This window comes from Taurulus bubalis (genome assembly GCF_910589615.1).
Source record: "Taurulus bubalis genome assembly, chromosome: 1".
Classification (NCBI taxonomy): Eukaryota; Metazoa; Chordata; class Actinopteri; order Perciformes; family Cottidae; genus Taurulus; species Taurulus bubalis.
Genome location: NC_136589.1, coordinates 26,052,822 through 26,078,468, shown reverse-complemented (window position 1 = coordinate 26,078,468; position 25,647 = coordinate 26,052,822). Strand labels below are relative to the sequence as shown.

The window sequence follows — 25,647 nt, the reverse complement described above, 5'->3', positions numbered from 1 at the left end:
AGGACAGTCACACTAAACAAGCTGGGGGGGAACCTGGTCGGCCAATGTAGCCGTTTTTACAGATAACACATTCCTTTTCCAATTGGCAAGTTGTGATGATTCATTACTGCACATGCAATCCTTTTGACATTTCATTACCCTTATACAAAGATTAGAGAGATAAGCTGGTCACTTTCATCATGGGAATACTAGTGCTATTCTCTGCAGTCTTGCATAAACATTGGCTGCTTAGTGAAGAAAAAAAACAACTAAAGTTTAAATCATTTGAACGATAAAGAGCTTTAACTATCCTGCATAACAGGTTTTGGAAGAGGAAGCCCTATGCTCACCGTAATGCAATATTGGGGATGTAAGCCTTATACAGCAGTCACAGGAAACATAATATCCTACTTTGATTTCTGGGGTTCTTTTAAAGTTCTGCCTATGAAAAGTGTTTCACTTGTTACTGAAACCCCAACGCTACATTCTTGTGTCAAATGTATTTACAGACAGACTCCTTGTTACTACAGTATATTAAAGTAGAAAAAAGTCACACCAACAAAACAAAACCAACTGCACGCCTTTGTATTTCATTCTTATCAACCATTATGAGAACAGACAACAGTGAAGCAGAAAAAAAACCCTACTGTGTGTACTGTCACGATTAATTGAACTAAGGAGCATCGAATTTTATTGTAAAATTCAACTTCTGTAAATCACTGCAGTAGAAACATGAGAATGTACAGAGAGAGTCTGTAGTATTAGCACAATCTATATGACAAAATAATGAGGGCGTGGGTTAAAAAAAAAAACCAAGTCAAGTTACAAACATTTCATTTAACCATTATTCAATTAAATAAGCACACCAAGAAGGCTAATGCACACATTGAAATTGAAGAAAAATCCCAAAACATACTACGCGTACTGCGGATTACTTTAATGCCTCAATTATGCCGAAATACAGAAGAAGAAAAATTAACGTTTTATCACTAATTTTAAAAGCGTCAAAAGGGAGACGAGACATTACATCAGTTATACAAAATCTTCTGCAAGTAGTTACTCCCGTTTACCCCAAGAGAAGCCCAGGTCTTGTTCCAGAGGATACAAATCAACCAAAGCGTATTTATAAAAAGAGGAAATCCTTTCTCGACTATGGCTTCTAGATGTCGGACTGGCTCAGGTTGACTTTGGAAGGGAGTGGCCCGGCCTCTTCCTCTTGCCCTTTGGAGGTAATGATCAGCAGGGAGGATGCTGGGTACGGAGTCAGTTTAAGTTCCTTCAAGTTCTCCATGTCACCATAGATGCTCAATTTCTAAATGAAAAAAAAAAAAAAAGTATAAGCTATTTAAATATTGTTTTGGCTTAGACATTGCCAACATGAATACTATTCAAAAGTAAAGATAATAACCCTGAATATAACTACAATAATAAACTTTAAGTCTTATGATAAAACGCAGTATGTTCTACATTTCAGAGAGTCTGTTAAGTTAATTAATTCCTAAAGAATAGTTAGACATTTTGGAAAATACATTAATTCACTTCCTTGAGTTGGCTGAGAAGATTAATGCTCCTTTCTGTACAAATGCTCCTTTGAGCAGCCAGTGTAAAAGTGCGTTACTGATCTCTTCAAAGAAATATTCTGCTAAATAAACAAACAAGATATAATGCGTTTACTTGTGAGCTTTAGAGGTGCTGGTGGGCACAGGCAGGCTAGCCCTTTCCTTGTTTCCAGACTTTATGCTAAGCTAACCTTATCAGTTGCTTGTACTAGTCACAGATTTACTTTGTTTCTTTTTTTCCACATCTAACTCTCAGCAAGAAAGTGGATAAGCAAATGTTCATTTATTCTTTTAACTTTGACGGGACACATACAGTATAATAATAAGCCTATAAAAAGGCCGTCAGCCATATGGAGTACAAAAACACCAAATTACTCTAACAAACATTTACATCCATGATTGAGTTTTAATGTTAACCATAAGCACATAATTTACCTCAGCAGGTACATACTGGTCTACAGCAGTTGCCACAGTGGCACAGCAGATCCAGATCAGGACCAGCACAGACAGGACCAGAGTTGTGGTGAGGATCCATCCTGGTAGCCAAGGGTTCCTGAGAAGGAAAGTGCAGTTATAAGACTTGCCTGACTGGTTCTGTTAATGTCACGCTCTACGAAAATGTGGACGGATGCGTTACCAACCTGGAAAGACAGTTGAACAGGTTGTATTCATTGTCATAGCTGCGGTCCCTGCTCATATCTCTGTCCCTCTCCTGGATTAAAGTGCGATGATATGCTTTGTAAACTGGGCTCAATCCAGGAACTTGAAAAGAGAAATAAAATGTACTTGACATGCATGTAATATTTTTACACCCCTTATGATTTGGAAGAGAAAAACTATTTTTTTCCCCCCAAACCAAAATGCCCCATCTGTAGCACTTAATCTTATAAACCCACGCCCCTTTTTTAATGATCTCACGGACATGAGGCAGTGTGTTTTATCAAAACTCTGCTATTACATCATCCACAGTTCCAATCTAATTCATTTAAAGTGCTAAAGTACTGTAACCCTTGTGAGAAGATATGTACCCATTTACATAAAAAAAAAAAAAAAAGATTGTTACACTTGAATAATTCCGTAAGGTCCTCAACATGACTAAGCAATTATAACGTTTCACTAAAACGCTCCCAAGTACCCCTAACAACGGCAGATTGGAGTCTCACTGCGAAGCAGGAACCAGATTTTTTTTATTTTTGCCGCATTTCGAGGTCCTGCGATCTCATTGGTCCTCAGACTCATCTGAAAGACGATCTTACAAGGAACCGTACAAGGTGGAAGGAGATCAGGGAGACAAAAGAAAAGATGGGAAGATAACATCGGAGAATGGACTCACTTGAAACTCAGTGAGGCAATGAGAGCTCGTCAACAGATCGTCTGTGGTGCCCCAACGACCCTCCGGGGTTATGGGATAGATCAGATCAGTGTCTCCCCCTCTTAATGGGACTACCAACTTTACCCTTCTTGTTCCAGTGTTCTTTCCGAGTATAACCCAACTCTTACCACCCCCCAACCCAACCCAACCCAACCCCACTTGCTCCTTCTGAAGATAGAAACCAACTGGTCATAGATAAATACCTTTATTTAAAAAAAAAAAAAAAAAAAAAAAAAAGGGGCTCAGTCATTTTCTAAAAAAGCAGAGTACTGTATTTTCTGTAAAACCTCAATTAAACATAGATAAATAATGCATTTGTTTGAGACTATTTTCAGCTTTAGATTAATACCTACTTGGTGCGCTACTGAGTGAAGATAGATAGACTGAAAATAACCTACACTGCCAATGTAGGAACATGTCAGTCAGTGCAACAATGTGGTACAACTACGAAGATCTATTGCACAGAGGATTACACAAAATCAGGTGCTGACTATACAGGCAATACCTGTAAAGACACTTTAATTGTTTGTTGGAAGACAATTGAGTGGAGGACTTACAGCTCTTCTGTGGCTCCTCTCTAAAGTCATTTTCCACTTCAAACTGAGAGAAAAACCTGACTTGTGGTTCAGTCTGTTAAACAAAAGAAAGCCGGATGTTTAACATTGTTCAACAAATTGGACAGCAACAAGGAGTTTGCCCAGATCACCTAGACCCCCACCCTACTCAGTACAATACCTGGAAAATGACAACTTTGCCATCATCAGCCTGGAGGTAGAACGTCCACGTGGAGGTGATGAAGCTGTGGGCCTGACTCATCACATCCTCCCATAACCCTCTGACCAGAGTCAGCGGGTACAGCAGGTGAATCCTTGGCATCATGGCATCCAACTGACAAAAAACAACAACAAGCAATACTGAGTACACTGTCCTTTACTGGAGAGATGTGTATACAAACACAGACCACCAAGTCATCGTTAGATACTTATACTCGGCAGGTATGGCCTAAGTATGTCCCAACAAGGTGTCATTACCTGCTCAAGCCGATGCTCAGCAAATGGGAGCTGGTTCTGGCAGCCCAGGTTGCATGCATACTGCTCATCAGAATGGGAATAGGCTTCACGACAGGCTGCGGAAGTGTTGAGGTGGTGAGAGATAACGTATGTTAAACCTGGATCACACTGGATAACAAGAAGCATCATAGAGGTCTGGACGCTGCACTGTTAAATAGGTCAAAGGCTCTGTGCGTAGCTTACTTGATTCACACTCGGATTTCGTCTGATTGAGATCGTCGCTGTCGCGGACAAACTGGCAAATGGAGAACAGACGACAGCCTCGCTGACAGGCATAGAGTTCCTCCTCCTACGAAACAAACCACACGACCAGTTGATCGCCTCGATAAACCACCACCACCACAACAACAGTGAAAGACTCGCGTTCAACGTCCATACGCATGCTCTCCTTCCCAAACATGTCATTAAACTAAGACGTTGAAAAGTGAATATAGGGCCCACTTTTGCTTCGCCAGGACACCAACCGTTAGTCGACGCTAGCAGACATTACTTCCCTACAGAGAGGAGTAACTGCGTTACTCACCCGTGGATACGTGTGCAAACTGTATGTCATTTCACATGACTTATGGCAAGATTGTGTGTTCCCCAAGACGCTATCAAACACATCTGCAGATGCTGATGTGCCCGCAAAGAGGACGAACAGTCCCCACGTACAGACAAAGAGGGACCGAGAACCCATTTTGTCAGCGAAAACCTAAACAAACAACACGCTCTTCTTCCTCCTCTTTAATCGGGCTGTTATCTCGCGGGAACTTTGACTCACGCGAGACTGTTGCTCTCGTAACTCTGATGTATTTATGTACTCCTCGTAAACTATTTAATTCTTCAAATGTATAGATTAGCAAACAATAACCAGTGTGAACATGTCTTATTGTTTTCTTGGAAGGAAACTGTTGTTGTTCGACATAATTCTGAGCAAATACATAAAGAAATACATTGTAATAACTGTGAGGGTCCTTTTTTAGTTTCTTAAGTTGCCTCACTTCAATGTTATGCATACTAATTTGAGTTACATGGCATTTATAGTTTCTTTATTTTTGAGTCCAATGCTTGTTTAACTACGTTCTGATTTGTCTTCCTCTTTTGTTCCTGGTTTTGTGTGTATAATTGGACAAGTATGTTGTTTTATTACAAAAACTAGCTGTACATAAATACTTTCTGCTGCAGGGCAATGCAGAATATTAGTTGAGTAACATTAAATTTTTGCTTGTCATATAAGCAGGAAAATAACAGTTAACGTATACATAAATACAAACGACTGCATTTTTGATCTCCAGACGTGTCTCTCATGTCATGATTTAACTTAATAACATTGCTTTGAGAAGTGACACTATCAAATTGTGTCACAGGTAAACAACAATTGGACTGTGAAGACAGACTTTTGGGAAATACTTTGGAGATTAAACGACTTAATTTATGTTTAAAAAAAAACCCTCATAAATAATGTATTTCACGCTAAGAATAATCAAATGTTATCTCCTTATTTCCCACCTTGTTTGGTCAGCGCCATTATTTCCGACAGCACCTAAAGGCAACATCGATCCCTACTGTTTACCGTCGCTCTTCAGCTGCAGCTAGCTAGCTTTACTAAACAGATTTGTCACCGTTGTTGTCATACATTCAACTGTCACCTAGTGGAGAGTGGAGGACGGACGGAGGATTTGACTTTCATGCAAAGTATGTTATACGGACGTCATGTAGCTAAAGTGTAAATGTAGCATCTAGCTAAAGTTAACCAAGAAGCTAACTTAGCACTGATGGTCACTGGTTCCTCCTTCTGACCTGAACTTCGTTATTGGCAACCAATTACCCTTTAATTGATTCACGTGTTAACCGTTTAATCACTAGCTGTACTTAAGTAGCTTGCTACTTTGTGTTTGAGGATGGACAAGTTTGTAGTGCGGCTTCCCAAGGGGGAAACAGCTGTGAAACCGAAAAGCAACGAAAAGGTTTACAAACAAGCAACCATTGAATCTTTGCGGGTGAGCTGGCACAACTACACGTGAATGAACAGGCAATGTGCACGTTATTCTGTGACACATTTATTGGAGTCACCCTCTGGTGTTTGGGTTGTTCCAGAGGGTGGTTGTGATTGAGGACATCCTGCGCTTCAAGTCCATCCTGGAGCTGCCAGGACAGAGCAAGGACAACCTGCTGACCGCCCTGACGGAGCTGAGCAAGAAGATCCCATCCAGGGAGGTGCTCAAGTCCACGAAAATAGGTAGACTGAGGAACACTTCATGTTTTACATGGTATTTTAAATGCAATGCTTATGTGCAGACTGCTGGCACAATGCACTGCAGATGTGGAAAGCAGAAACATGTACTGTGAAGTCATACACATACATACATACATACATACATACATACATATATCTGCATAGGCTTTAACATAATTCAGTTTTTTTTTTACAGTTAGCAAGGCAAGTTTATTTGTATAGCATATTTCAACAACAAGGTGATTGAAAGTGCTTCACATAAAACCATTAAAAACATAATGCGGTAGAAAACAAGATTTAAGAACATACATTAAAACACAGTAAAAAAGCAAAAAAATTGAATAAAAGTTGCAGTGCAGTTTAAGAAATAAAATGCAATACTGAGATGCAGAAATTGATTAATATCCTTGAATCTGGTTCAATTAAAGGCAACAGCAAACAGAAAAGTCTTCAGTATGGATTTAAAGGAGCTGAGGGTCTCTGCAGACCTGCAGCTTTCAGGGAGCTTGTTCCAGATATGTGGAGCAGAAAAGCTGAACGCTGCTTCTCCGTGTTTAGTTCGGACTCTTGGAACAGAAAGTAGACCCGTCCCAGACAACCCGTCCCAGACAAGGTGATGGTTCATAAGGTAGAAGCAGATCACAAACGTGAACACACATAGGTTAAACACACAGCAGGGTGACAAGTCCTGAGTTGTCTGTTACTGTATTGTTACAGCAACATTATTGCTCAAAAGAGCAAACGGCTGTAAAACAAAATAGTTTACCTTGTACATGACAGGTCCTTTTATCAGGTTCACACTACACAAATTATTTCATCGCATTATGAAAACCTCCCTCTCTTTTAAGGTCACACAGTCAACAAAATGCAGAAGCATCTGGACCCTGAGGTGAGTTCAATGGCTGCGAAGGTTTACACTGACTGGAGGACATTCATTGAGGAGAATTCCAATAAGCCGGCTATTGAAGTGCGCTCTGACAAACAATCTGAAGGACTCCGGAGCAACGCTAGAAGACTAATGTCTGAGGCCCTGGAGGTCAAGGTAAGAAGGAGTGTCTCAGAGAAGTCCAATGTAATGTCTCATTCTGTTTATGCCACCTCTAATTTAGATGTGGTATAACATTTTATGTGATATTTTGGGAATATAAATTGATGGAGAACCCTATATACGTTCAACTAGTAAAAATATCGTTACTCTCCACTTTTTGATACAAAAAATATATTTGCTGCAATTCCACTGACATATTCGTATATATCTGTTTGCTCATATGTGTGTGTTCTTGTTCTGTTCTTTTCTAACCTCCAGGAGGATTGTGGTCTTATAGACAACATTGAGAGAGAAGTGTTTCACCAGAGCTCCCGGTTAGTCAGCGGTTCATACAGACGAACTGTTCGAGCGCTGGTGTTTGCCTTCAAGCACAACCCTGATATCCGAACTCAAGTGAAGGACAAAACAATATCAGTCAACCAGCTGGTTTCTAAATACAAGAAATAACTGGTATTGAAGACTTCTGGTTGTTTTACTTCAAATCTGTCATGGTTCTCTTGATGCATATCAAGCATTTTTAAATGTATTCTTTTTTACTTTCTCTATTTTCTGTAAAGGAGATATACAATATTTGTACACTTTGTGGCACATTACCAGTCTTACGATGTTTTATAAATGCATGTATAAATAAGTACTTTATTGTTAGTGAAAATGATCATGTCATCCCTTTTGTGCTGGAATCATTAATTTTTTGTGGTTGTTGATGATATGTTTTTATACTGTTGGTGAACATTTTTATCCAAAATATGATTGAAAATAAGACAACGTAAGCTTTCGAGTCCTTTGTTAACTGTCCATATATTTCTAAAGCAGCACCAGCCAAACAATCGCAATGACCATGAGAATAACAGCCAAAACACAGATGCTAATGAAGACGATGTCGCTCAGGTCATGAGGCACAGCTTCCGGACCCCCTGCATCGTCACTGCTGTCATTGTCAGTTTGCTGGGCCTGCTCCTCGAGGCGTCGCTCCTCTGCCGAAATGATGGACACTGACGCTATCTTCCGCAGGACGTCACACTGCACTTTATATTCCTGCACGTTCTGCTGCTTCCCATCAGAGAAATCAATGTAGAGTTTGTTTACCAGCACTGTGATGTTCCGGTGTTTCTGCAAGGGATCAGGTGTTACAGTATTACTAGAAGCCAGTGGCAAATGTCTGTCATAAATCAGCTAAAGTATGGTGAATCATTGCCTTTTATCACGTGCCAGTAAGTGATATGAGACTGTGGCTAGTCACCTGGCCAGCAGTACCACAGTTGAGAAACTGAGCAAGTATCTTATATGAGGTGGCTGTCAACTGGGCTGCGCAGGTTGGGTCTCCCAGGTAGATGCTCCTACGGTCCAGCTGAGGTAACGACTGTTGTGGTATCAATATGGTAAATTCTGATCTTGTGCAGCTAACGTTTACAGGTACCACTTGGATTGAGGGGGGAAGACACAGTACACATACTTTGTTTAACGACATGTGAAAGAGTTGTTTGTCAAGATAAATACTGAGCATTTTTTGCACAAAGAGTTTGATATTTAGACTGAACATTGAAAGCAAAATGGGTGGATGAGTTCAACCTACAGCACCGACCGTATAAGTAGAGTTAACCACGGAGGAAACATTTACCTCCAAGATAAGAAGCAGTGAACCCTCGATGAGCCTCATTTCTGTCTGTGCTGAGGACCACCAGCAACTGGTTCCCCTTTGAGACCAGAAAGGGAGGTTGCCTGGTGCCACACCAGCGGCCCAGCAGGGTGTCTGTCTGACTGCCCCCGTCATAAACTGCAACAGAGTCGTAGTCACACTGGTCTGACAGACCGTTGCGGCCTTCCAAGTCCATCACGGGGAAAAAGAGTTTGATGCGATACCCAGCGGCTAGAGTGATGCTCCAGTGGCAGTTGACGTTGTTCGGGTAGATGTTTGGGAAATGCGGGCTGCTGAAGTTGCCATTCACAGCTGACAGGACCTGCTGGCATTCGCCTGTTAAAGTACAGTTGATCAGATACGTTTGTAAACTTTATTTATATTAGATTCAGTGAGTGAGTATTGTTTTAGGATGTTGCATTCCTTTGATGTGAGTGACTCCAAAACAATATAAGTTTATGTTTATAGAAGGATTATTGGCGAAGTAAGATTACTCCTTTACAGTTTAAGGAAAAGTTCCAAAAAAAAAGCTAATTTGTTTTGGAGTTTTATGAGAAGGTCAATACTACTCTCAATTGTGAGAGTATAACCCTCTTGCAAATTGGTTTATGCTGGACAAGGTGACATGGGGACAGTCAGTGATCAGCTGTCAAAATGTTATTCTGTAGTGTTTCGATTTGATTCAAGTCTGGGCTTTGGCGAGAACGCCCAAGGACTTTTACTTTGGGGACTTTTTCCTGTTCGTGCTCGGCATGGTGTGAGACCGCTGATGAGCTCTGCTCTATTCAGAGATAATGCTTTTCATTCACTTTTTAGTCATGTTCTAGGTCTTTAGGTGGGCGTTGTTTTAAACAACCCGTAAGATGTAATCTTGTAATGTGTTTTTCTCACCCTGATTTTTTTTTAGCTTTTCTGTTCTGAATAGGCAAATAAATAGGATTTCTGTGAAGGTTGCTTTACGCGAACCCGAATGTCTGACAGAGTAATAGTAAATCATGTTGTCCTTTTTTCATTTACAATTTCTACAATTACACCAAAAAACAAGGCAGGGGGTCAAATACTGAAAGCACTATATAGGTTTTTGCATACTGGTGTGAGAAGCTTATATTTGGAATACAGCTGATCATATCAAGCTTTCCAACCTGAGTAATAGTAGGCCTTGAACCCACGTCCACCAATGTTGAAGTCGGACTTGAAGATCACCAGAAGTTGGTTGGACGTGGTGACTATGTCGGGGGGTTCATCTGCCCCGCAGTATTTACCCATGTGGCGATGGGTGACTGTCGGGCCATCAAACACGGCGACAAAGTCAAAATTACATCCCTCGTTGTTTTCCAGCTGGAAGTCCAAGAAGACCAAAGTGACCACACTGGTGTTGGACACGTGGATGGCCCAGGAGCAGTCGGCATTGTTGCTGTACTCCTGAGGGTAGCCTGGACTGGAGATTATACCTGATAGGCCAGTTAGGACTCCACCGCACATATCTAGAAAGGATAAAAGGAAACTCAGAGGCGCCACCATGAGGGGAACATTTTGTGTTTTTTACTTAAATACCTCAACAAATATTGAATCGATTGCTGTGAAATTTGATACACACATTCATGGTCCCTGGAGGATGAACTGCAATAACTTAAATTCCCTTTTTATGTCATCTAGCACCATCTTGGGGTCAAATTTAGCTTTTTGGCAAAAAGTTGTAAAAAAATAAATAACTAATGACATTCCCATCAGTCATAGCTGTACTTTCAGTGTATTGCTAATAACACGTTAGCATGCTAAACCACTAAACTATGTAAAGATGCTGAACATGGTAAATTATACTGGATAAACATACTTATGATGACTTTATCATTGTGAGCATGATCATTTGCTGATTTAGCCTCTGTGAGGCCTTCTGTATAATGTGTTGGTGTGAGATCACGTGCTCCTGTGAGTTTGATCTAAAAGCCAATTATGGTATTGCCAGAAAAAATCAACTAAGGTTTTTAGCAGTTGGCCCACAGATCCCTGTCATATTGCATGACATATAACGAGTTACCTTTCCTGTAGCCAACGCTGAAGCCCCTGTAGGCCACGTGGCGGTCTGAATGGAAGAGGATGGACATGACATTCCAAGAAGAGGTGAACTGTGGAGGGGAGATGTCACCACAAAAAGTCCCAAGGAGGTTCCCCTCATCCTCAGGTATGCCATTGTAGATCTTGATGTAGTCGTAAGCACAGTTGGTATGGTACTCCAGCTCAAAGTGGTGAAAGGTCAGGAGGACGGAGGAGCCCTCAGCCACAACAATAAGCCAGGAGCAGTCAATGTTGTAGGGATACCGGCCTGGGAAATTTGGACTGGAGATATTGCCAGATGGTGCTGAGAGGATTCCTCCACATTTGACACCTTGTAATGACAACAAAGATTCATGGCTCTTTCCTTGCTGACTTATTTATTTTCCTTTTTTTTTCTCGCAACCTGATACAACCCCTTAAAAGTGCATTACAAGCTGACGCTGAACAATTGAGGCCCAACCTTTTCTGCATATACAGGACCTGCAAGGTAAATAGGTAAACAACTTCCATTCAATTTAAACTTTGCTCCATCAAGACAATAAATAGCAACTCACCTTTTTTAGAATCACTCTTGTCAACAAACAGTAGTAAATGAGTCAGTATAGCCACCCTGATACTCATGTTGTTATTGTTGATTCAGCTTTTGTCACGCCTTAGCGACCATACCAGCAGAGACAAACAACGGCAGTGTCAGAGTGCACAGCCTCAAGACATCAGCAGTGATACCTGTAGAGGTAATAGGACTTTGACAAATTCATTCACTGCCTGAATGAGGAACCCAATACCTACGTAGGCCACGCTTAGCCCTCTTCGCTAAATTTTAATGACTGATATCCAATGAGCATGAGTGGCTTGTCAGGACACTGTTTGGAGCGATTGCATACATTTTTAATGATGGCCTCACACACATACCGAACACCAGCTGCAAGTGGAGTTGATAAAAGAGACAGGAAGAAAGAGAGGAGGCGTATCACATTTGTCACTAATATAAATGGCTTCATTAGAGCGATGTGAGGGAAAAAAGGGCATTGTGTAGACTTTGCTTCTCTTGTGTGAAAGCAGCTTAAGCACAACACAAAGACATCCACATCTTAACTTTGGAAAGGAATGTAAGTCTATGAAGAAATGTAGTGTTTTGTTAGATGTGTCTAGATTAAGAAAAACAAGACAAATATCTCAGTTCATTGGATCCTTTAAAAAATAATTGATTTCATCTTTATCTAACCAGGTACAACCAATGCAGATAAAAGCTGAGTGAGTTAATGCATTTAGTACATAATATAAAACGACAACAGCAATACAAGTCCTCAAATTAACAATATAGACATGACAAAATTGTGATGTGTTGTTGGAGGAAGAGTTTGTAGTTTAATGTTCTGTTAACTTATGGTAAGTGGTTAAAGAGATGAGGGACTCTAGATTGAGTCTAGCCTAAAGACCATTACAGGACTATACTCACGTCTCAGTCCGCTCAGGTGACACCGTAAAGTCTAGACCTATTGGATCTAAGATTGTGGGTATTTTGTACACACTTTGAGCATTTGCCTAGAACTGTCACTGAATCTTAAAGGTACAGTGTATTATTGAGCATGAGATGAAGATCACTTCCTCTTGTGTTAGGGTCGGCATCGACCCGTTTTAGGTTTTAAATGCATAAAAGAACCACATAAAATGTGTTTATTGCATCAAGGCTTTTTGGCTTTGTCAGGAACCTCTATTTCAACAAAATAAAACAAAAATATTTTTTAAATTATAAAATGCTCTGGTTGAAATTATGACCTTTGTGTTGTTAGGGTCGATTTCGACCCAGTTATGAAAATAAGATTTGCTTGATTGGTTGTTGTTTTTTTGACCTTGCAAATCTATATGTTGTGTTATGACATTTTAGCCTTTTTCTTAAAGTAAATATACATCGGTCGAAATTGACCCGTAACACCATAGAGGTTACTATAGTTCATAATATTAAAATTAAAAAAGATATGTGTTCTAATACGCCTCAGTAATAGTCAAGTAACACAACAACCTTTTATTTATTTGTATGATTCTCTTGAGGTTCATTTGACCATTTAAAAAAAATTTGAAATTGAGGGGTATACTGACAAAGAAAAGGCCCAAAGGCCTACACCAAAAATATTAAAACATACAACAATATTTTCATGGATAAGGAAGCCTAGCAAGGTAACCAAGAGATGAGAAACACATTGGATGATAGATAATTGTTTTTAGTGTATTTTACAGCTGATTTAAGACATGGGTCAAAACCGACCCGTTAACACAAGAGATGGTAACAGAAAGCGAACACAAGAGGAAGGTTAAAGGAGTAGTTTGACATTCTGGGGAATATGCTGAATCGGTTGCTTGTCAAAAGTTAGATGAGAAGGTCGATACTACGCTCATGGCTGTCTTGAATATGATGCTACAACCAGGAGACAGTTGGTTTAGCTCAGCACAGAGACTAGAGGCAGGCGGCAGACAGCCTGGGTCTGTCAAAAGGTAAAATAAATAAAAATATACCTTTCATATACTTTGTTTAATTTGGGTTGGGGTCTGTGGGTAACTATTTTTTCAATGACATCCTGGAGTCCCTTAATGCCAAGCCAGCTGTCTCCTGTCTGACAGAATGGTCAAACGCTCCACCAATATATCTTGCGCTGATCACCACTAATATCCTCCCATAATTAGTCATCTTATATTTAAGTTTATGTAAGTGTTACAGTAATTGCATTCTAATGTAATCAAAAATAAAAACACCTACTGCAAGAAATCCTTCCTGTTACTGCTGTTTCTGTTACCGCTGAGACTCACTCAGTCAAATCACATCCTCCATCCTGTTCTCTCTACGTTTCTAACAGTGCATTATACTGCGCATCTAATTAGCTCATCATATGTTTTTATGAAATAAAGTTGACTTGAAGTCGAACAGAATTGTGCCCAAAAAGGTATTTCAGTCATTTTTGTTTATTTGATTCCACCTCTGTTCCATTATTTTATCTATTAAAGCAATTAATGTCATGATTCATTCTTTAAGTTTTTTATTCCAAACTAATTGAATTATAGTCAGTAGAAGTTGCTTGTCATGCAAGGTCATCTCTCTCAAAGAAGATCTCTCTTAAAACTTTTTTAATGCACATTTTGTTTACACTTCAGTTTCTGTTTCTGAGACAAATGCTGAATCGCCTCTCAGGCAGAGATTTTGTTGTATTTGTCAAATGCCAATCTTATCCCTTGACTCATTCCTCTTGGTTTTGCTTGGTCTTCCAACTGAACAGTGCAGACACATGTAAGCAATCGTAGCTCAGCGTACAACAGACAGGGAGATGAAGCACCATAATAAAATCCTATTCTGCAAATAAATGTTTGCTATTCCAGCGGTGCTGTGAAGGCCAGGCTCTTAGAGTGAATATCTAATGGGTTCTGTGAGCAAAGCCGATACCCACAGAGACCTGCTAGATGGTGCTGTTACACTATGAAACCACAGGGAAAATCCCCACTGGCTTTGAAAAGGCACGCAGAGGTCTGTGCTGAAATAAATAAGAATATGATTAAAATCAGTCAAGTGTTTTTCACACAGCAGTTCCTGGAACTAAAGTCAACCGCCTTGCCTTTGAATTTTAATTCTGTCTTCTCTGAAAGCTTGTCATCGTTCAAGGATGTGAGCGCTGGGCAGTGCTGAAATGTGTTTCCGAAAGATATCGTTTATTTGGAGCAATTAAATCACCTATTAGCAAGTAAATACTAAAAAAAATGAAAACAACGAAATGAAAACAAATAAGGTTGAAAATTCTAGCGGAATAAAGGGGAAGGTCCATCAAACAAATAGCAGCCTTTTGACCTTGGGAGCTGAATTGAATGGTTTTGGTTTTGGTTATATAATAATGTTACCAACCTGTGGTTGGCAGGAGGAGTGTTTATATCTGTGTGTGTTGTTGTTGTTGTTGTGGGCGGGGGCACTTGACAGCTATGACATCTGGCTTCTTTTGATCCAAATAGCAAGAACACAGATGATGTGAATATTGATATTTGTGTTTAGTTGGAGACATTTTAATAAAACTTAATCTGTTTACAAAACATATTTTTCTCCAGCTCAAGACAGAGTATGTTAGATTCTGCTACGGCTGCACAGGAACTGTTGGTAACCGCTCACTCTGGTGAATGCTCTCTCAAGCTCTTGACAGTCAGGGGGAAATGAGAGGAACACATCAACATATATGTCACAGGACAATAACAAGTTAATGTTTCTGACTCTGGGCGAAACATCTCCATGCCGTCTCCAAGTATTCATGATGATATGGTGTTCTGGTTAGCATGATTTGTCTTTTAATATTGTTTAATGCATGGTGTGCTTCTGTAGAAAGAGCCTAAGGATAACCCTCAATCACTTTACGCTGCATGCTGTTTAGATGTATGATCGTGTTTAGTCCATATGTTTTTGCATAGCTGGTTGGAGTTTTTCACTCCTGTTTTGCAGTTTGAACTCAAAGCTAAATTAAACAGAGTATTCAACATCACAATAAAAAATGTCGAGCATTGGTGGCAATTTTAATGCCGAAGTGGACCATCCAAACTGAATGTATACAGAGGAAACATTGCTACGAGCTTGTACCTTGTATTCCCAGCTGGTCCTCATTTACAGCCAGACATGTTGGATTTTTTTCTCCCTCACAGTGAATTTCCTAACGTTTTCTCAGCGCCACTTTGTTACATTTTCTCTCTCTCTCTCTCTCTCTCTCTCTCTCTCTCTCTCTCTCTCTCTCTCTCTGCCAAGGATAATATTGATATGCCATTGCACCTCCAACTCAGGGAGCTCACAGATTGGATTATGGACCATAATGAGCTAAACCTCCCTCTATAGTTATGAGGGCAATGCAATCCGTTATCTGGGTTACGCAACATTAGATGAGATGACATGTGTTATGTTGCTGTTTTTTTTTGTTGCTATTACACACATTTAATTGCATATAATGTGAATATGTAAAGCAGCAAAGAAAATGACCATAGAAACAAAGTAAAATGCAAATAATGAGACATTGAAAAGTCAATACCTGGAGGCTTAAGAGGATTTAGCTGTCTTAATTGGAACTTCTTTTTTTTAAACAACACTGCACTGTATAAAATGATCTTACTTAAAACATTCTGCATGTAAAACTAATGGGTTGTCACAGCTGCAGCAAATATATTCTCTCAAATAAGCTAGGCATATATTATCTAAAACATTACAATTGTTACAAATAGGAAAACTCTACACATTTTGAGAAATGAATTTGAAGTGTACAATATAAAATATAAAATAAAATAGATACACAATACACCAACATACACTATTTTTTATTTATTTTTACAACTGATGGACAACCATGATGTACAGCCCCAAGACAGACAAAGGGTATAGTATAATATTATCAGATGAGTCAGAAATATGACTAATTCCGTCACTAAATAATAGTTATTTGTAAAGGTAATTTCTAGGAGACAGTGTCAAATCAGGTGGTTTAAAAGGAAAAGAGAAAGTCTCAGGCGTAATTGATATTATTAACCATGGCTCTGTTACATTTGAGTGCATCAGTAAGCCTCGTCATTGAGCAGCCCAAACTAATATCATCACTTTACTATTCTAGTTAACTTTTAAAAGTTCATTTTACTTTGTTTTTTGTCATCGTTTGGGCTCAGTACCATGGAGGTCAACATGATTGAAACAGGACAGAAATGGAGGGAAAGCTGCAGCTAATTTATTCAGACCTAGTGATGTGTAGGTGGCGAACGAGTCGGCTCCTTTATGGGAACAATGAGCGACGTCTATTTTTAAAAATCTTTTTCTTTCTTTTTTTGCAGAAAAACAAATGCATGACGCCAAACAAATAACATTATTGAACAGGGCAGAAATCATTTTTGTTTTAGATTATATTACACAAATTAAATTTAAATATCCAGAATGTCTATATTTGTGTAATTATTTGTTAAACATACTATTGCATTCGTTGTGTGTTATTATTTTTTGTATCATATCCCACTTTTTAACCATTAATATGAACAAATATTTCAATATAAACCAAACATAATTGTGGAACATTGGTTGTGTACACAACGCCAACCGTGGTAAATGAGCAAGTATGTCGCTGGCCTAAAGCTCACAAATGAACAAATAACATATGATTTGTTTAATTTGCAATCGGGTAGGCTATGTATTCATTCGGCAGGAGCAGCGACATCCTGGAGTCTCTTGATGTGAAGCCAATCCAGCTGTCTCCTGTCTGTAGCTTCATATTTAACGTTTAAAGTGGTACTGACCTTCTCATCTAACTCTTGAACAATGTATCTCCTGTTGATCCTTTAAGTATCAACACCATTCAAATATTCCATTAGTCGTCTTGCATTTTAAATTCATGTAAAAGTGTTGCAGCATTTGCATTTTAATGTAATCAAAAATAAAAGCACCAGCAGTGAGGAATGGTTCCTGTCACTACTGTTTCTGTTACCGCGGAGGCTCACACCTGCAGAGAAAATAACCCTCCATCCTGGTTTATACATGTTTGCATTATACTGTGCATCTTATCTCATCATATGTTTCATCAATATGTCAACATCATGTGAAATGATGGTATTCTGGAAATTAGCAGGATGAGTAGATTATAATTACATTAAATACAATTTCTTGGAATTATAAAAAACAAATTCTGAGATGTTTGGGAGCCTCTTATTGCTAAACTGAGCCAAATGATCTGTCTCCTTTAAGAGCGATTATAATAGTTTAAAAATGTTATTTATATATTATTTACAATAACTAAGCATCAAATGACGATGGGAAAAACAGTGTTAAAGTGATATATGGCATATATGGTATATCACTGAAAAAAAGGTTGAGAACCACTGATCGAGACTTTAGTTATCTAGACATGGTGTGTTCAGGTACAGTAGTGAGTGTGAGTGCTCAAAGCCAGCACAGACTCATTGCGGTTTGTAACACCCGAGAAACGGTAGAAAATAAAACACGTGCTTTGGGTCGCGTTTACGTGCATAACACGCGAGCAAAGCGCAAAGCGCCACGCAGGTCTGTGCAAACGATTATTACGATAGAAATAGGAACTCTGTTCTGTCAGACATTAAGACTGAAAAACGGGCTGAGACGCCGGTTGTGTTGACACGCGGCATGGAGCTTCACAGAGTTGCAGCTCACTGTTTAGCTGCCTCGCCTGTTAGCTAGTCAGCAGCTAAGCTCGTGAATAAAGTGGAGAACGCTGCAGATATAACTACATATAGCTACAAATATGTTGGTCAGCAAAAAAAAAAAAGAGAGTGCATATTAAACTCATATTGGCCAGCTAGACAAAAGCAAATTAATGTTTCTCCACATCTGGAGGACGCGTCCACTTAAACGACGGTGATGTTTCAACGTTGTGTTCACAACTTGTTTTTACTGCCCCCAAGTGGCCAACTACTGTTATTGGATGGTCGAGTTGTCAACACACTGCCCACTATTGTTTGCTAAAGTCCTACTTTAGTGATTTGCTCACTCATGTGCTAACTCTCCAATAATGTCCATTTCTGGCGGCTTTGTGAAGAAATAATTGATGGTCGTCTTATCAACTATCAAACAAAGGTAAGTACCTTGAGCCATAAAGCGTTGTTGTCTTTCAGTCCAGCCAGCAACGTTGGTAACTTGCTGTATTATTTTGTTTGTTTGGAAATTCTTGCAATGTTGCTGCTGTTTATGTGCAACTGTGAACAATTACCTTCCAGTGGCTCAGCTTTTTTTGGTGTCTTTTTGTCTGGCGTGTGTCATGAGGAGATGAATAATAACGCGAATAGAAGAAAAAAAAGTTGTTGTCCTATTTCTCCATTGTACACTTGGGTCCATATTAACAGAGGCTGTTGGGATGCAAACATTACCATTGTATTTTACACAGCCTCTTGAAATAATGATTTCCCTCTCATATTGGCTTCATGGGAAGCTTTTGTAACACATAGGCTGGGTTGTCACAATTTTGACCATGCTGCTCATCAACGCCACATAACCTTTCATAGAAGAAATTGTTTCCTCCCATCGATGAATTTGTGTGACATGCCCAAGATGATAGTTCTGCCGCATAGTGGAAGTGATGGACGTTCAGACGGAAAGCAGCATGTTGCTGCAGGTAGCTGTGAGACGATGAAATATGATCCAAGAAGGTTGGTCTGAGTAATAGATTTGTGAGGCTTACCAGACGCCAAAACACAGCACAGCAGTTTATAGCACGATGTGGAAAGATTTTGTAACCCTGAAAAATTGTCCTGGTGACAGTCCTTGGCTCCCTTCTGTTGCAATTACTGCAAGATAAACATTATAATTACCCAATACAGTAATTACAATTTCAAAGTAGTTCAACAGGAATGTGGCTTCATGTATTCAATTGGCTAAGAGTTGCCAGATGATGCCAATTTATTTTTCCAGGCGATGTCATGTTTTTCTGCTGAAGCCCTTTGCATTAGGACTCGGTTGTGTTAATGCAGGGGTCTCATTGATGGAAATGAAGGGGCTATGTTTTCTGCACTGTGCTAACACTATGGCCTCCTACTGCATATGAAAATGGATAGATTCGTTGAGAACGGTTGCTGCCATTTGTTTTTGCTCATTTCCTCTTTGCTTATGTCAATCCATTGTGTCTAAATGTTCTATCTAAAGCATTTTTGGGTGAAGTTTATTATCATCTAAATCTCTTCTGCTGCCGTATATTTTTGAGACGTGACGGGTTAAACACTGCAACTGGCTCTATCTGAAATTTACCAGTTTTTCTTCGAGGCATAATCTGTTGTAAACAAAATGAGAGCCGTCCGACCAAAAGCCAAAACACAAGGTTGGAGCCTGATACTCTGCACAAATTGACTTAAAAGCCTTCTAATAGCCACACACTCCACACATTTCTAGTATTTGCTGATGCTGTTTGTTATTGTGAATTAAATATCTGTTCAGCTTCGCTAATTGCACAAATTAATTTGGAAAGGCACAGTTTAAGATGTACTTCATCTGTGACGTGACAAGTGAAGTGTTTCTGTTTAACGATAATATATTTTCTATATCTCCGCTTTTCATAGCGCAAACACATAAAAGGAAAGAATCAAAAGCTGAGCTCTATAAATCAATTCCGACTGAGGGGTCTAGACGCCAGGGTTGTTTTGAGCAAAATGCGACAGCATTTTAATTAATCACTCGCACAGTGATGCTGCAGTGTAAATACTCCAGATAACAGAAACTCAGGGGGGGCGTGGGGGGAGAGAGCACCCTGCCACATAAGCAGAGTACAATTATGGCCCTTAGCAAGAGCACTTGATCAGGCTGTTTTAGTACCCTTTACTCACTGGGTACTAAACATCTGACTCATAATGCATCAGCTATGTCAGAACATTGCTCTTGCTATGATCTTGCATACATATTCACACAGTAATTAAAGGAATGGAATGATGAAGTGGATGAGGACAAGAATCAGTGACACAAACAACTCAGCTACTCGATGACAAATATGATGACAGTGAATAGAACAAAAAATAGACTTGTTACATCACTTGTCTCACATTTTTGTATCTTTTGAAGTAAATTGTGTAATCTATCAGTTCAACATACTGAGACTGTCCTCCCCGAGACAAATTGAAGCACTGGTTGTTTCAGCAGATGTCCAAAAACTAAATATGTTCACGTACAAGTGACAAAGTACTCTTGCGGCTGTATGGGTCATATCTCTTGTCCGTCAGGAGCAAAGAAGGAAATAGTGTCTAAAGAGGGAGAAGATTTGGGTGTTTGGATAGAAACAAACATTTCCAGTCAACATTGGTTTCTTTAAGCCATGACCACAATTGGTCCAAAACCAAATCACAGGGTTTCTCAGAACCTAACCAAGTTTTCTTTGTGCCTAAACCTATACAAACCTTTGTTGAACATACCATACCTTTAGGGCACTGCTCATAAGGGCCATGAGCAAGGTGTGTTTTCTGCTTGATAATTGCCAGTATCCTGCTGAGTTAGCAGGTACAATGCAGCATACTGAGAACCTGTGACTCAAGGTCAAAGAGTTAATACGTCCTTCCAATGCCAATTCTGTTGACATTGCGTTTGCCTCTCAGGAGCTACCCGAAAAGCTCAAAACCAACATGGTTTGCATGCAACATGGTCTTTAAGTGTATTGCATTCTTACTGTATGAAATCCATAATTTTTTTTATCTCTGGCCACAGTTTTCCTCCCTACTGTTAACCCTTTGGGCCTCGTTGGCCTTTTGGGTCTGAATCTGTTCGTTACTTCCTGACAGATGGCTGAGTGTACCAGTCATTTCCTGTTCAGTGGGGGGCACCAGCTGTATGCACGAATAACAACCACAGTGCACCTGTCATTCAACATTCACACTATATTTAGTTGCAAATAATGTGAAGTCTTGCATTGCACAACAATATGAACAAAAATTGCACAAGCCATGCCGGTGGTGTTCCAGCTGAACAGTTTACATCATGCTGCAGTAACCTGACAAAACAATGTGATGCAAACACAGAACAAGCTCATTATTTGTTCTGACATTTCTGCCTTTGATATTAGATGCGGCTTTGGACATCAAGACAAGTGTAATCCATAAGATACTTGCCTGCATGCACAGCAAAACAAAGTGTGTGTTTGTCTGAGAAACCAATTCGGAGTAAACTTGGAATAATCCACCTTGCATTTATAAACATTTGGAAATAATCAACCCCATATAGAGAACCAATGGATATTCTTCCCAGGAGTCATTTGGAAATGATGCCCACTAGTATATTAATAGTTTGGGAAACAACAGCAGCGATGGAGACAGAAGGTTAACAGCTATTGGCCAGTTACACTCCTGGGATGCAGAATGGCCAATTACTGTGATTAATAGGGGTCTAATTAAATAGTCTCCCTCCTAAAGAATGTTTTCAGTCTAATAAAACAGCGAGAAGATATTGCATGTTCTATCTCACATTTTATTACTCCTGTGCTGTCCATATCTCTGGATCTTCGTGCTGCGGGTAGATCGTCAATGCCGCTCATAAGACATTATCGTTATTGCATGCAGACTGATGGGAGTCTGTTTGTGTATTTCTGTGTGCACACGGGGTTGTTTGTGTCATGTTCCCTCATCTATCAGTACGCTGCCCTTCTCTGATGGCCACTGAAGCTCCATTAGTACCCACAGTCCTGATTGATGTTTCACAATACTGTGTTGGAAGGCTCAGATTGTTGTTCTGAACCAGCGACATGCTTATTACAACAGCTTTTCATCGCAGAAAAGAAACATTCCGATGCTGATGTTGTGAGGCTCAGGTCTGCATTGATGGTGAGATCAGCAAATGTTTCTCAAATTATTTGATTTTCAGGAGCTTGTTCGCAAATGTACCATGACTCTGAATAAGAATAATGTGTGTTTGAAAACAAAACGGTTTAGATAAATGGGTGTTTCTTGAAGGAATTTGAAGAATACGTTATTTCATGCAGAACGGTTCTGGCCCCTGATTGACAGACTGCACAAGCTCCCCTGATTGAGATGAGCCCATTGATCAGACTGAGTGGAACTTCAATGTGTGAAACATCCTTGATGACATGGAAATGAAATAGAAGGTGCTATTAAAAGGAAAAGCAGAAATTGGTTAGATTGTGAGATCAGACACTGATTTGGTTTTACTGTGTCATCTGTCGCCGTCTCTTTTTAGTGCTGTGTGTGTGTCAGCGAAATCGGACAGCTTGAAAAATGTATGCTTGAGTTATGTTGCTACTTTACAATATGGCCTTTGAATTGTTGTCTGCATTCATTAGTGGAAAGCAATGGCACCATGAGTACCGGGTCCAGCTGCCAAAACATCCATGCCGCGAGACAATGAGGGAGATCGCCGGCTCTGTAGCCTGCTGATGAGTACACAGTCTCTATGATTTTGCATTTGAAACAGAGATGTTAAGCTTGTAGCCCGCTGGACTGTCAAAAAGAAGCTGCGCCAAATCACTCAAGTTAGGATTTACTTTGTGCCAGCTTTGCTTTGTTACTTCCACAGTGGCTCTTTATTGTCATTATCAAGGTCGTAACTGAGTCAGAAATGGGAATGAATATAGTGAACATGTTGTCTTCTCTCCATGTCTAAGGAGATTTTTGTAAAGGATTATTTGCTTTAAGTGTGGGTTGTTGGTGATTAAGATGATGTTTGAGATTATTTGTCTGTACGGAGATGCAGGAAATATGAGAGAAAGGAGATGACATGCAGGAGAGTCAGATTCAAACTGACAGCCTTAACTAGCTGAGCTACCTACGCACAAACAATTCTGTTTTTATTGTTAAATTCATGCGGTTTGGCAGATGGTGTACATTTTTTCTTCATATTATTTTTTTGCCAGCAGTATATGTGTTGCATTGCTTTATGTACAATGACATGTGACAAAGTGCAGTGATTGCTTTGCTGCATATTGAATGCACCATTTTAGTATTCCAATGCTGCACATTATTACACCCGTTTCCACACATTAACCTTTCCCCGAGTTCTTTCCTTACCGTTGTGCTCATGTGTTCCCGGACTATGATTAATATGCCTTCGCCCTCGTGTGATAAAATCTTGCGTATCTCCCTCCCTCCCTGCCTACCTACAACTCCATTCACCTTATTATTTTCGAAAGGTTGTACGGTCACTGAGCTTAGATTATTCCATTCCCTGCTCTACATCTTATGCCCCACATGTCCCTTCCTCATTCAAATGTGTTTGTTTTCCCCCAGGAATGGAATATGGAAATGTATTTCAGTTTATGTGTGGATGATGTTTCACTATAGCGTGTTGCCATTTCATCAACTTCCCACCGGGACAGCTTGTGTGGATGTCCTCGGTTTGCCAGTGTTTTCTCAGCTGGTTCTTTGGTGCTACATTGTGACACAGGACGGAATTGTATATATTGGGGAATAAAACGTGACAATAAGGGTGCCATGAACCTGTTTGTCAGCCCCTTTCTACTGACAGCATTTTCCTTTTAGTGTATGATTTGTCCTTGTCATTTGGGTTTAGGAGTTGATGTGCAGGTCCTTAAAGGGTAAGACTGGCATTATTCTCAATTCTTTTATGTCAACAAATCCAATGGGAAAAATAAAACCATCAAAGCCATATAGGTTGCCTCTCAATATTTCCAGACTTCCCAACCTTTCGTGGCACTCAGCTCCAACCAAGCAATGTGTTTCTACTGAGGATTCATACATGTTAATACATAATCTATTGTCTTTCTATGGAATCATATCGTGATGAAATTATACATTTAGGTATTGTGCTACACAGTTGCGTAGTCTAAATTGATAATAACAAGCACATACTAACTCAAAGTTCTCCGAAAATATGGTTATTTTGCAGTTAAGTTCTAAATACTCGTAAAATACTCAATAATAACTAGTAATTAAATCACACAAAAGTATACAAATTCATGCGACTATTGCATTTAGACATTAAAATATATCAAAATATACATTAAAATATATCGTGACATCATTATCTAGATATGAAATTACCTATATCATGACAGAGTATTTGAGCTATATCCCCCAGCCCTACTGAAGATATTCATTTTAAAGTCTTTGGTTTATCTTCATGAAACCCTGGAAGAACTCCACACGCTGTGTCCTGGCTGTTGTATCAAGACGTCATTACAATAAACATGAATAATTGACATCGCTCAAATCTCATGAAAAATTCATAGAAAAGTATCAGCTGGATTTTATTATTTGCGCTCGACAAACATCGGACCTCTGGAATATTCAAACTATTATTATCTTTTATGCATGACACCATCTATTATTTATTAATTGTGCTGTTTTTCTACATGATGGGGGAAAACAATATCTTCAGGGCTCCCATTATCACTAATCTGAACTGCCGAATAGGTCTTGCTGTACCAATCAAATACTTGATGAAATATGTTGAAAAATGTAACATTACCGTCAGGCTGGAAACTATTTAATGACACTCATTTGTCCTTGCAGGATTAAACAACAAAAAAATCTGTCATTTCTGACCTCTAGTCAGTATGGCGAAAACTCACCAGTTTTTATCACCTCTGGCAATGTGGTGAGTCACAAAATCCCCAAAGCGAGGAAGCTATGAGGTGTTTTCAAGGAGAATCTTCACTGTCCATGACTGAAGCAACGTATACCTTCTCTCTTAGTCAGAGGCTATATTCCAACGAGAATACGCTCAGACAAATAGCTCTGTGCATTAACCGGAGCTAAAAGCCCCGCCTGACCAAATGGACCTATCTACCCACAGATTCGGTTTCAATTAGCACAGACACAATGAGGACAAGACATCCATTACAGCCCACAGCATGTTTTCAACTGGAAAATCTGAAGTGTGCTGACAGGATGGACAAGAGGAAGGAAGTGATTGCTGTTGTCTGCAGTGTCACTCTGGGGAGACCATTTTGTTATGTGGTGCAGACTTGCACAGTATCTCTTCTTGAGCTTTCCAACACATCCCCCGTTTCACATTTCCTCAAAGTACGCTGTTATTTTCAGAGTGAGGTTGTGAAAGATTCAGCATGTTCACAATCCATCTTGACTGGAGTGCACTATTTCTGTTTCCATGTGGCTACTCTACACTGTAAGGTGTCCAAGTAACAACAACAGAAGAAGTGGAACGTGCTCCTCGGACTTTAAAGGATCATTTCGGTTTGTTACATCGTGGGTTTATTTTTGTAGTTTTTGTCATAGTTTCTCACCGTAA

The 25,647-nt window shown here is 39.6% G+C and overlaps 3 protein-coding genes across 3 annotated transcripts; 1 reads left to right on the top strand and 2 right to left on the bottom strand.

Moving 5' to 3' along the window:
• Nucleotides 1-547: 547 nt before the first annotated feature.
• tmem59 (transmembrane protein 59) lies at nt 548-4,659 on the bottom strand (the record flags this gene model as incomplete). The annotated part of the gene is made up of 8 exons (XM_079226003.1): nt 548-1,291; nt 1,974-2,091; nt 2,180-2,300; nt 3,468-3,540; nt 3,646-3,798; nt 3,942-4,036; nt 4,164-4,269; nt 4,504-4,659. 8 exons carry the CDS (start codon nt 4,657-4,659, stop codon nt 1,139-1,141), a joined length of 975 nt encoding a protein of 324 aa, XP_079082129.1. The 3' UTR covers nt 548-1,138.
• Nucleotides 4,660-5,863: 1,204 nt separating this feature from the next.
• Nucleotides 5,864-7,966, top strand: tceanc2 (transcription elongation factor A (SII) N-terminal and central domain containing 2; the record flags this gene model as incomplete). The annotated part of the gene is made up of 4 exons (XM_079217113.1): nt 5,864-5,962; nt 6,060-6,201; nt 7,047-7,240; nt 7,505-7,966. The coding sequence occupies 4 exons, from the start codon at nt 5,864-5,866 to the stop codon at nt 7,691-7,693; spliced, it is 624 nt and encodes a 207-aa protein (XP_079073239.1). The 3' UTR covers nt 7,694-7,966.
• An 84-nt stretch (nt 7,967-8,050) lies between these two features.
• cdcp2 (CUB domain containing protein 2) lies at nt 8,051-11,558 on the bottom strand (the record flags this gene model as incomplete). The annotated part of the gene is made up of 6 exons (XM_079232115.1): nt 8,051-8,356; nt 8,487-8,665; nt 8,865-9,218; nt 10,025-10,366; nt 10,921-11,268; nt 11,492-11,558. 6 exons carry the CDS (start codon nt 11,556-11,558, stop codon nt 8,051-8,053), a joined length of 1,596 nt encoding a protein of 531 aa, XP_079088241.1.
• Nucleotides 11,559-25,647: the final 14,089 nt, after the last annotated feature.